A 13168-nucleotide genomic window follows, 5' to 3' on the forward strand; every position below is an offset into this window, starting at 1 on the left:
GAGGGTTCAGCAGCCAGCCATCTACTGTCAGCATCTTCCTATTGTGATGCAGAAGGAAGCCATTACACTATTTCCCTCCTTCTAACTCCTTTCTTGCCCTGCTCTCTCAGCAGGATATGGGCTTCACAGAATGGGAAAAAGGTTCCATTCCTGAACCGCTTCCCCCCGCTTGGAATGCTCCTGCGCCCGGGACAGGATTTTGACTCGCATTGTTCTCTGATATAACCTAGTTAATCCCAATATCCCCACTATGCTCTCAAAGAAGTTTTCTAGTTTTAAGGTAATCTGATCAGAATCCCAGATGGTAAAGCAGTGTTAACTCATTGCAATGACCTACGCAATAAATAAGTAATAAATTGCCATTTATTTTTTCAGCTTATTTTTGAAGTTGCTTTCAATAGTGCCAAGGGAGGCTATGTTGCTCTCGATGACATTTCTTTCTCTCCAGTTTATTGCAGAAATCAGACAGGTATGAATTTTTGGGGGGTATTTACTTTCCATAGTTTTTCTCCTTTCTTTTGCCTTCTTTTATTAGTCTATACATTTCAGGGCTAGGAATATACTATAGTAACATTCAAATATTCAATTTAGCAATACCTCTGGGTTCCTTCTCCTTTTAAAAAATGAATTGGAATTGTCAAATGAATGATACATGCAGATTAGAAGTGAGGGCAAAGTGCTTTGAGAGCTGCTGATGAAAAGCACTATGGATTAAGTAGGTATTAATTATTATTATTATTATTTATTAACTATTGAAACAACATTCCTGGATTGTCTATGGCTATGTCTAGACTATGCTCTGTTCTCGAAAGAATTTGCATATCTTCTTGTGATCTCACTTTCGAAAGCAGAGCTTCAAAATTAAAGCACAACATTTTAAATTTTGAGAAGGAATAAAGAAGATTATTTTACCTCTATATTTGGCACTGGTGTCCACACTTTGCTGGAACACTGTGTCCACACTTTAAGCAGGATGTTGATAAATCTGGAGAGGGTTCAGAGAAGAGCCACGAGACCAATTAAAGTATTGAAAAACATGTTTTATAGTGATTGACTTGACAAGCTCAATCTCTTAAGCTTAAAATAGAGAAAATTAACAGGTAACTTGAGCACAATCTGTAAGTGCCTTCATGGGGAACAAATATTTGATAATTGGCTCTTCTATCTAGCAGTCAAAAGTATAACAAGATAATGGCTGAAGGTTGAAGCTACATAAATTCAGACTGGAAATAAGACCTAAACTTTTAACAGTGAGGGTAATTAACCATTGGAACAATTTAGTAAGGATTGTGGCAAATTTTCCATCACTGACTATTTTAAAATCAAAAGATTGGATGTTTTGTTAAAAGATATTATCTAGTTCAGACAGGAATTATTTAGAGGAATTTCTATGGCCTGTGTTACACAGAAGGTCAGACTTCTGGCCTTAGAATCTATGAAAGCTTTTACAAAGTATTTGCAGAATGTCATTAATTTGGGTACTTGATCAAAAATAGAATGGTCTAGCTTTCCTCTCAGACAAGTTCATGCTTTCTGGGATCCATTCTACAACTGGAATGTTAGTTAGAATGCAGCAATTATATCTCCTTGATGTTAAACAATTTATCACAGAGGCTACAGCTGGTACAGCATGCCTCTGAGGGAGCATGGGAATGGGTCAGGTGCCCAAAATTAAATAAACATGTGCCATAGCGGGAGGAGGTCACAAATGAATTGCAAGGGCTATCTCCTTCCCACAATGATTAACAATGAGGTTATGATCTAGCCTCCCGTGTGCCCTGTGCCATTTCAGAGTTATAAGTCAGAATATACTTCTTGGGATCATGTGGCCTACTCCATTCCCTCAGCTGATGGAGTGACTTGCTGCCTCTGAAAGGGGAGTACCATCAGGATTTTATTAGGTTTCCACAACAAAAGAAATAAACTAGATCAATATGATTGTTGCTCTGGGGCAGTTAGGGACAGTATTCAGCCCTTGGTAAAAAGCCTAGGACCCTGGACTAGCCAGATACTGTTTACTTTGTATGTTGCTTTTCGTTGCTAAGTAACATTCTAACAAAATAGTTTAATGCTGTCCTATTAAACTTATTCATTCTTTTTGGTCAAAACTTTGAATTCTTTTGACATAGGAAGAAAAAAAACTTTTACTGATCCAGTGGAAAGCAGTTTCTTCCCTTTATTTAACATTTGTACGTGAACTCTGCAAACTTTATCTGCACAACTTAAAGATACATTCTGTGGAAGGCAACAGACATGAGAGGGAGAACCCAGATGTGTTGCTAATCTACCAGTCTTAGTTTATTGAATGTATCTTCTCTCCTCCTGTTGTGGGTTTACTCATTTTTGTAATGATCTGTGCTTGGGATTTATGTATTTTTGAGTTATTGATGGTTTCCAATAATGTTGTGTTTTGATCCATTTATTATTTATGCTGATAACGTATTTTCCTTTTTATTTGAACTTTCATGTGTTTTTTATTTGATGGGCTAAATACAGTCTATCAGTGGAGCTACATCCACCTACAACTTGCTCTGATTTGGGCCCAGTAAGTTAAGTTAATATGAGAAATCCATGCTATTACTTTTCTTTGTGTTTTTGATGAGATAAGTTCAGTTACTTTTTAACCCTTCAGTCTTTTCACCAGTTCCCATATTTCCATCTTTAGTTGCTCTGAGTACTTCTGAAATCACGTTCTCTTTCTATTAATCTTTAGTATTTCTCTGCCTCTAGCTGCCCAGGAGACTGTATATATCAGCTCCATCTGAAATTTTTTGTTGTACAACACTAACATTAAATTTGGTGATTGTTTCCCCTAGGAGACCTGATTCAAAAGAGCACAAATACTAGCTCAGGCCTTCAAAAATCTACCAGCTACCCATTAGTCAGAGGATTAAATTTACTAGTCTAAGACTAATTTAAAAGATCTGTCTTGCTCTTCAGGTTAGTGCCCTAACTGAGAAGTTGAATTCTACCAGAACCCAGAATAAGGGAGTAGGGTTCTTTCAAAGTGCTTGGTCCTTGTTTGGCACCTCCATCCTTCACAGCTGGCTTCTAGGTGTCTGTTAAATTTAAAGCCTGTTTGTCTGCTGGAAAGGAGGACAACTTACTAATAGTATAGTCTAGGTTACTAAAAACAGTATGCCTACCCTTTAGAGAAAGCGCCCTCACTAATAAATATATGCTGGGCTACTATAAACAGCCAATTACCTACATCCTGGGCAACACCCCCCCCTTATGTTCTATGGGTATCTCAACAGGCCACCTACTGTAACTCCCCCTTCCCATAATCCACCAGAATTTACATACCTTCTTCAATAGCCATATATGGGGAACAATTTCTATTGTGGGCTATGCAGGCTCTTTGTATGCGTGGGTCACTACCATGGGGTACATAATGTGGTGTGGCATAAAGGCATATAATCTGCACATCAGGCTCAAGTGTCACATTACTTTAATGTAAAAGATGTACCCATCCTCACCCTAACCCAAAAATCTGTCCCCGGATTCTCTATCCACTCCACTGAAGTTAAACTTGTGCTTGATACTTGTTCTTAAACATTTGCTAAATAAATATGTCAATCTGTTTTTCCTTTCTGCTCAGAGTCTTCCAGCTCTTATAAGGGGTAACATCTCCAAAACATTAACAATCCCTTTTCCTCCTAGGTGTTACAATAGGATTTGTGTGTATGTACCACTCTCTTAATCTCCTGGTTGCCCTCTGTGTGTGCACATGCTACTTAGCTCTTCCTATTTTCATTTTCAATTCTTTCCCTCTCCTCACCCCCAGTATTTCTGCTGCTGCTTATATATAAGGATCAGTAGATTGAAATTAATGTCATTCTAGGCACTTACACTGAGGCCAGCAGTAAATCTTAAAACTTATAGGTCTGGTCTGTATTCAGTCTTGTGTAGCTTGGGAAATTGATGAACAGAAGTTGAGGCACGGAAGCTATATGTCTGAAGACTCAAGAATATAGCATGGCATTTGCATGTGGTTCACATTCAGAAGGCTTCTTTAAAAATATTAGGGCTAGAACCTTTTGTGTGTGTGTGCTAAACTAAAGCTTAGATTCTGCAGAAATTGCTCCTACTATAGGAAAGCTCCTATTTGGCAGTAGCAAGCAGACTTTTCAAGTCCTGTATTAGCTACTGTATGGCAGTGGTCACTAACCAGTAGATCTTGGATCCTCTGGCAGGTGATCCTGACTGGTTTGGCCAGGAAGCTATCAAGCACGGGCACTTAAGTTGCCCCTCTATCCATTGTCATGCTGCTCCTGCCCTCTGCCTTGGAGCTGCCCCCCTGGGAGCCTCCTGCTTGCTGAGCAGGGTGTAGGAAAAGAGGGGGGGGAGTTGCTGATGTCAGTGTCCCTTCTCCTCCTACTTCTGTACCCTATTTCCACACAGGGCCAGACGGAGGCATGGGCGAGCCGGGCAGCTGCCCAGAGCGCCAACCTATGGGGGACACCTGATGGCAGCTGTAAGGGGCGCGCAACATTCCTTATAGCTGCTATCAGGCACCACGTGCCCGGCTCCTGCAGCGCTGGCCCTGTGGCACCGGCCAGCAGTGCCCTTCCCCCCACGGCCACAGGGCCCTGCACGGCCCAGCACGCACACCAGCAGCAGTGGCTGGGCCGGGCTGGGCAGCGCATGCGCCATGCGCCCCCAGGGGCAGGCCCCAGGCTGTGCGCCAGTGGCCAGGCCAACCCGCGCATGTGCTGTATGCCTGGGGACGGCGCTGCGCGCCCGGGCCCGGGGCGCCAAAAGGGCTCAGGCCGGCCCTGTTTCCACACACAGAGAAAGAGGTGGAGGGAGCTTGGCAATACAAATCTCTGTCACTTACACACTGTCTCTTTCATTCTCACAACACACACTGTCCTTCACTTTTATCTCCCAACCCAACACACATGGGGCGTTGTTGTTACTTCTTTTACTGCTTGCAAAGTGAGTTAGTTTTTGTTTTTGACTGTCCCTGAACCTCCTCCTAGTCCTAGCCTCCTGCCCTTGATGTGAGTCCACCTGCACTCAAACTCTTTACCAGAGCTTGCACCCTGAAACCGCTCGTGGACTAAGCCTGGAGCCTCTCCCATGCTCCAAACTCCTTGACTCAAGACCTGCACCCCAATCCCCTACCCCAGCGTGGTGAAAGTGAGTGAGGAGTCGGAGGAAGGGGGATGGAGTGAGCAGGGGGAGGCCTTGGAGAAGGGGTCGAGCAGAGGCAGGGCCTCAAAGAAGGGCTGAGAAGGAAGTGGGGCACGGATATTTGTGTTTAAGTAGATCTTACATTGAAAAAGAGATCTGGTGGTTAAAAAGATTGGAGACCACTGCTGTAACATTAGGGAAGACTGAGCCAGGCTACCACAGGGCTCACCTACATATGACCCACCACATATAGGGATATCACCTGATTGCCATATGGTGATCTTCCCCAATAACCTGTACAAATGATTTGTGGATATCTTTGAGAGAGAAATATTGCTCTTAGAAGCACCCTGCTGAATGGGGATATTTTTAGACTAAAATTCTGGCCTATGAATTCCACACAGCAGGGAAACCAAAAAAACCTTCAGTATGGCTAAAGAGATTAGCTCAATGCTTTAATAAATTACACTTCTTATAGTGATTTTTTTGTGTGTGCAGTGAAACATGCAGATGCCAGTAGCCATAAAAATACTTTATAGGTCTTTCTCTCTCACACACTCACACATTAATCACCACCATCTTTCTTAAATGTTTGTCTTAGAAGGTTATCACACTGGAAATCTAAATATTTATATGCACTCTTGTTGTGTAAATACATTGAATGGAAACCTAGCACAAGAAAGTGTCTGGATGTCTTTATATATTCTATTCTGAAGGAGGAATTTTCTTTTCCTTGGACGTCTGTTGCCTATTTATTTTTATGAAGACTGTGAAAGGTATTTTTCCCCTTGGCAAAATATAAGAAAATATGATCCATTTGTGATATAAAAATGATAACTAGATGTCAGCCTGATGATGTGTCATATATATAAGGTATCTGTGTGTGTGTGTGTATCTGCTTGTCTTCTGCAATACACACAATTAATGAACAGGAAGAGATAAAACAATACATTATGGCATTCTCGTTCTTCAAATATGTATGCATATTATGGTGTACTCCTCTTAGCAGAGCATGTTTATCTTTTTGCAGGATTTTCTTTCAATCCTGCAGAGGCAAGCTGCAATTTTGAGAAAGATCTGTGTCGTTTTTATCAGGATCACAAGGATGGCCCTGGCTGGAGCAGAGTGAAAGTAAAGCCTAATGCTTATAGGTCAGGCGATCACACTACTGGATTAGGTAAATCAAAACTTCTTTTAATTGGAAAAGTCCAGCTGTATATGGAGGTTAAATTACTCTTTATTCCAGGACACAAACCAGTCTGCAGTGAAGGAGGGGCAAAGAGGAGATGCCTTAGTGGGAGTTTTGTAATCCAAGAACCCGTTAATGTCAGTTGGCAAAGGAGCACAGAGGGGGTGCATAGAGGGTACAGGTCTCTCTGGCATATACATTCCATTTCACCAAAGAGGGTCATGTGTACACTTTAATAAAAGGTTCTCTCATACTGATCCTCAGAATTGTTGCAAGATGTCTGTACAGATGATAGAGAGTGGTGTATATGTACTGAGACTATATTTTTAATATCTGTCACCAACCATAGAGGAACACAGGTTTTCTTCTAGACAGGAGATGAGATGCATATTTGTCTAAATCAGTGTTTCTTTAGCTTTTTAAGACCACGGAACACCAAATAATAATTTTTTATTATGAGGAACACCAAGGGTTTTTTGTTGAGCCAAAAAAAAAAAAAAAAAAAAGTTGTGGGGAAAGTTATTGAGGGGAAAAAAGTTTGTCTGCCCCTTTAAAGGCAGCCATTATGAATTCTGTACTCCGCAGCACACCAGTGTACCACGGTACACAGTTTAAGAAAAACTGGTCTAAATATAAATCAAGCAATGTGAGCCAACACAATAGAAGCCCCATTTATATAGAGAGTCAACAAAAAAGTAGCACAGGAAAAAATCAAGTCATGGGAGGGTTAGTCTGGCTGTGTGCAAAGAAAATGGACTTGGGGGAGAGTGAATGCAGAAGGCAAGGAAGACACCCTTTTATCCTGAGTCTAGGAAATAATCAGGTAGTATAATTACATTAATAAAAATAGGATCTTGACCAAAGTCGGTGGAAAATGCTGAAAAGGACATTTGGGGTGAGGTAAATGTATTTAGACAGAAAATTAAGGCAAGATTAGTCTATAGGGATCATGTTACGATTTGTTTTATGTAATCCTTCTGTTTCCATTATCTTCACTCACTATGTCTTAAATCTTGATGATTGATAATAAACTGATGATTGTTTTCACTATAAATATATCTCGGTGATGTGGTACTATACAAGAACTGATGCGGAATTGACTCAAACAAGCTAGGTATGTACCCTGTCCTCTTGGCAAGAGCAAACCTACTATATCTGGAAATGCTTAGTGAATAGGGGTTGAACACTTTGAAAGGGGTGGGGACTGGGGTATACCTATAGTTAACTTGAAAGGCAAAGTATGAGCTGCTGTAACCTAGAGGAATTGAACCTGGGAATTCAGTTGGCTCTCAGCTAAGGCTGTAGAGCAAACTCATTCTTTCTCTCTGTAAGTGGTCTCAGTGCCACTACATGGAACAGTGAATCACACCCAGCAGGTGTGTGGGTTACACTGGCATCTAGGTAAGCACAAGCAAGTTTCCCTCCTGCTGGTAACAAGCTGATTTGCAGTCCTGGGCACCCTGAAAATCATCACAAACTCCCAGTCATGCAGAAGGAACATGCACACTGCAATGTCCCTGGGAATACCTAGAAGGAATTGCAATTGTGCCTGGCCTTTGCACACCAAGAGGGGAGGATCCTTATGCCTCCTAATCACTGCACTCTTTTAAGGGTCCTTTGTCTATGGAAATCCTCAGGTGATATAAATCCATGGAGCTACACTGAAATCAATAGCGCGACACTGATTTACACCCATTAAGGATCTGTACCATAATGATTTTCAAAGCATACAATGAACTACTTGTAAGAATTTATACCAGTCAGGAGTTATGTAATTTTTTAATAAGGAGACATGTTAGACATATGACTATTAGCTCTATTCAAACATCCTGCTATTGCATGCCAGTAATGCTCCTACCTCTGCAAGGCAGAAACTCAGGATATCTGGTTATTTTGGGTCTATCCTTTACCCTGTGGTTTCCAGCACTTGTGTAGCTCCTTTTGTGTAGCATTCATCACCATTCAGCCATACAAGCCAGAGAGGGCTACATCTTCTGAAAGATCTTCCCTGGCATTTATCTAGCTTTACATCTTCCATTAAAGGAGTGGTAGCCCTGAAATTGAGTCAGGCTGTCAATGGAGCCAGCAGGATGTTATAAAATAAACTTTTTAAGATAATTCTGCGAACTGTTGATCTCCAGTGAAGACTGAAATCTGGCCACATGTAGTTTAAAATTTGTAACAGCAGGGAGTTTATATATGATTTTGATTTAAGTACTACAAACAGGGTTTTTATATAATGTATTAACCTGTTAGTGGAAACTCTCATTAGCACCAAAATCTGCTGCAATGACTAATGTGTCTTTTACCTGTGAATAGGCTTTGTGAATTATTAGAAAGATTCAATAATTGCACTGTTTTGCAGGCTATTTCTTGCTGGCAAACACAAAGTTTACCTCACACCCTGGATACATTGGACGTCTGTATGGCCCCTTACTGCCAGGAAACTTGCAGTATTGTCTGCGGTTTTATTATGCCATATATGGATTTTTCAAAATGAGTGACACCCTAGCTGTTTATATCTTTGAGGAGAATCATGTGGTTCAAGAGAAAATCTGGTCTGTCTTGGAATCCTCAAGGGGAGTCTGGACTCAAGCTGAATTCTCCTTCAAAAAGCCTATGCCTTGCAAGGTAACTACCAGCACTTTTTGTGTGTTTGTTTTTCTCAAAGGTGTGAATGGAAATTTTGTCATTCACTTCCCTTCTTGTGAGATGGTGAAATGATGTTAATCATCTTTGGCTCAATGTTGCAAGGTGCTGAGAGTCTTCACCTGCCAGTGAAATCAATGATGAAGTGAAGGGCGATCAGTTTGCAGCAGATTGTAAGAATCTAGGGCACTTGTTAGCAGGTTTATCCTGCTTTTATTATTTGTTTGTATTGGAGCTGTGCCTACATACCATCAATCAAGAATCAGTGCCTCCATCAAGTTAGGCACCTCACAAATAGTAATGAAGAGATAATCCCAGAGTTTGCAATCTGAGTAATCCTGGTGTTCACTTGATGTCAGTGGATCTTAATATGTCTGTTACAGCTATAGGGGTGTGCACCATGGTGGATTTGATTCTTCTGGGCTCCGTGTACGTATCATTTTAGTTTTGCTTGCAGCTGCCATTCTCATTTTCACGTTTTAATAAACCCAAAATCTCAAAAGCAAACATTTCTGAATTTGTATTAGTTTCTTAGTCAAAACTGCCAAGTTTTAACCTGAATCCAGAAGTCAGTTCAAGTTCAAAGATACGAGTGAAGATTCTGTGGAATCTGGTCTGAGTTTTATACCTAAAACAGTTGAGTTAACTATGTTTAACTCAGAACCATCTACACTCACCCTCAAGCATGTCATCACACTCCTTCTGTGGCCTTTCTCTTCCCCGCAAAGTTAATTTGACTTGCATAATCCTCAGATACCAAAATCAGCCTTTAAGTCATTGCATTATATTTGGCAAACTCGCTCAAGCCATTGCCTGTGTCAGCAAGGCTGCCCTATTATACTTAGAGAGGTAGCTCAAATAAAGCTAGCATGTGTATTTCTGCCCGGGCTCTGCATCCCATCTCCTTGCTGCAGTGTCAGCATTCCTTTGGAGCACCATTGCAAATGGTGCAAAGGATTTTGGGACACATTTACAAAAGACCAATTGCAAGCAGCTGAATGTAGGATCGCTGTTCGAAAAAAGATGGATGACTCTCTACTTTAGAGTTTGATAGTAATAGAGAGGTAGCTGTGTTAGTCTGATCTTGCTAAAACAAAGGAAAAACGATGTAGCACTTTAAACCATCTTGTTAGTCTTTAAAGTGCTACATAGTTTTTCCTTTTGTTTTAGAGTTTGGTAGTAAACATAAACAATGTTAATGCCTTGGTAGGGTGGAATTGAAAACTGATCTTCAGGGACAATATGGTAATGTGGGAAACAGAGACAGGCATTCATAGATCCTGTCCTGCATTAATATGTTTACAGGATTCCTTAAAACTTTAAGAGGTTGTAGTACAGACTTGAGAAAAATGACAAGATGAGATGCTTCTGTTTGAATCTTAAGGTGGTCGTATCTTTCCCGAGACTGCCACATTGGTGTTGTCATTTAATTAAATATAGCATTCAATACCTGCATGGGGGGAGATGTATGAAGGGGGGAGAGGGAGAATGTGTACACACTCTCTCTCTGACTATAGGCCTAATTTCAAATCTGAGCTCCAAAGGCACAAAGACATAGAGGCACCCCTGCTTTATGCACCTACTAAATATCAGTTTGAGTGCCCAAATGCAGGATTTCATGGCTTAACGTTGCTGGTATTTGGAGGCCTCACATTTCCTTGACTCTAGTCAGTCTAATTTCAGGTCTGGGAATTGTACGGAAACTACAGTGGTGTTGTTGGTTTAGGACATCACTTGTGCAATATAGAACAACAGTTCCCTGCCGATTGACAGTTATTGGTTTAGGACATCACTCGTGCAATATCGGACAACAGTTCCCTGCCGATTGACAGCAGTAAATCTATCAGTGTGCTTATATTTGTGCTCCTGACAAGGAGCAGAAAGAATTGCTCATGATTGGCTCCACTACTTACTATGATTGGCTTCTCCTTTGAGCAATCCTGGACGGGTGTAACTTTATGTTATTGCATAGAAAAGCCCTGAGAACAGAAGTGCTGTGTATTGAGAGGCTGTATTTTGCTACTACTCTTGCTCAAGGTACATTCTAGTCTGGGCTGTAAAAGGATGAGACATGTTTTTGTCTGTGCAGACATATGGATTATAGGTTCTTGTTGATGACACCAGTTTTGTCTTTTATGTATCTGACTGGGCTAGTGTATGTATATAACTCAAGTGGGATTAAGGGTAATTGGCTGAGGCTTCAACCAGACAAGACTAAGGTGATGTTAGATGACAGGGAAAGAAACTGTAAGATTTGGTGGGGTTTACATTAATGATCTTAATTGAGGGAGCAAGCTGCCATTTGTCATGCAGGTTTGCCAGAATCTTGTGGCAGATGAGGCCAGCATTTTTTTTCAATCTGCACTAGATGATCTGGGATACGCCCATGTCTTTCAGATGTAGATCTTGCTACAATCATTTTTGTCTTTTTTCCCTGGAGAGGTGAGTATTGCAATGCACTATCCATGTTATCACCAGACCCAGAGACTTCCCTCCTAGAGAGAGGACAATTTCTACAAAAGCATAAAAGAATCTTCTGCATTAAAATCTGCCTATGGGGAAACTTTCTACATTGCCATTTAGCTATGGTATCGACAAAGCATCTGGTCCAGTAAATCTTTATCTGAGTAGTTCCCACTTCTGTGAACAGTCCCATTAGCCACTCTCATGGCACTAATTCAATTATTTTTACAAAAGTGTAGATTTGTTTCTTTAGTGCTGTGGTATCCATCACACTAGCCACATGTGGCTATTTGGCCAGTTGAGTGTGTCTAGTTCACTATAGTTGTAGCCGGTATAGTGGCTACTGATTCAGAACTGTTTGGACACTACAGCAGTTTAGTGCTTCACCACTTCAAATGAGAGCTAAAAAAATGCTACTATGCATGTGTGAATCACCAGCAAAAACATACACTGGATTTTAAAGCTCAGCCATTTCTGAGTTGTGCACAAGCTAACCATTCATCTTAGAATATTCCTACTATGGGAAAATGGTTTTTTCCCCACCTTTATATAGTTAAAATGGCTAAAGGTATTTTGTTTAAACTTTCTAGGAAATATTTGTCCTTGGGCTGAGACCAAACACATGCCAAAAGAAGATTTATTTATTTTTTAAATAATGAACATGTGAAAAGGTGGTTTGGCACTGAAAGTCTCAATCTTAACTACAAAGTAGCTGGTTCTGTCAAGTGCCCACTATAATTCAAGGTCTCAATAAATAATATGGAAAAATAGTGCAAAGATGTAATAGAAAAATAGCTCTGGTAAAAATCCTCCTAGGACAATGGAAGAAATACGTATTTCTAGTTTGATTTCTTTTAATATCTGACATATATGGAAAATCTGTAGATATCGATTTAATTTTTTTAATAGTTTGAAATGTTGCTTAGCAACTGATGTATTTAAAAACCTTTTAAACACTTGATTAGCAAATAAATAATCAAAATACAGTATAATTTTACAGTGTATAATTTCCAGGGTGCCTGGTTGAGACCTGGAGAAAGAGGAGATCAAGAGAGTATTCCTATCTTTCTTTGGACCTCCAGGAACCTGCCAGAGGTAGAAGAAATCCAAGGTGCAATTGAAGGCGCCTTGGCCTCTTGGCAAGTCTTAGGTGTCTCATATAGTCACTTCCCTGAGAGGTTTTCTGGGGAGGGGGGGAATATTCCTTTTCCCATTGATAGATTTAACAAAGGGACACACATCTCTGCAAGGGAAAGAGAAGCTTATTTTTTTTAATAGCACCTTGGGTCTCCAGCAGTTCTTTGATGTTTATATTCAGCTCAGTAGAGCAGATGTGTTCTATAGCACTATTATATATTCAGAAGTTAATGGCTTCAGAAATTAGACTGTAATCAGTTAATTTTTTTATACTGTGCAGAAATTCTCAATAAGGTTAGTTCTGTAAACTTAAGGTTTATTTCTCTCTGTTTTCTGTGGGTTCCTTCCCCTCATCGCCAAACACTCAGTCACTCAAAATAGCCTACCCTCACCCACCCACGCAAGGGACTTTCTGAGCTGTGGAGAATATCTACTTTGAAGATGTCATAATTTACTTAAAATTATGGAAAAAATCCTACCTCAGCATAGACTCACCCTACTCATATTGAGGTTGATATGACTTTTTTGTTGATTGTAAATGAAATGAAGCTGCAATCTTCATGATGCTGTAGCTGCCATTGATGTGTAAAT

At 40.4% G+C, this 13168-nt stretch overlaps 1 protein-coding gene across 1 annotated transcript in view; it reads left to right on the forward strand.

The window, feature by feature from the left end:
- The window catches only part of MAMDC2 (MAM domain containing 2), a gene marked incomplete at its 5' end in the record, with an annotated part of 101616 nt that overhangs the window by 58475 nt on the left and 29973 nt on the right, over window positions 1-13168 (forward strand). The window contains 3 exon segments of the mRNA XM_014581011.3: window positions 376-469; window positions 6170-6316; window positions 8694-8959. Of these exon segments, the coding sequence (XP_014436497.3) occupies window positions 376-469; window positions 6170-6316; window positions 8694-8959 (507 nt within the window).

The sequence above is a fragment of the Pelodiscus sinensis genome, chromosome 6 (genome assembly GCF_049634645.1).
Source record: "Pelodiscus sinensis isolate JC-2024 chromosome 6, ASM4963464v1, whole genome shotgun sequence".
In the NCBI taxonomy this organism is placed as follows: domain Eukaryota; kingdom Metazoa; phylum Chordata; order Testudines; family Trionychidae; genus Pelodiscus; species Pelodiscus sinensis.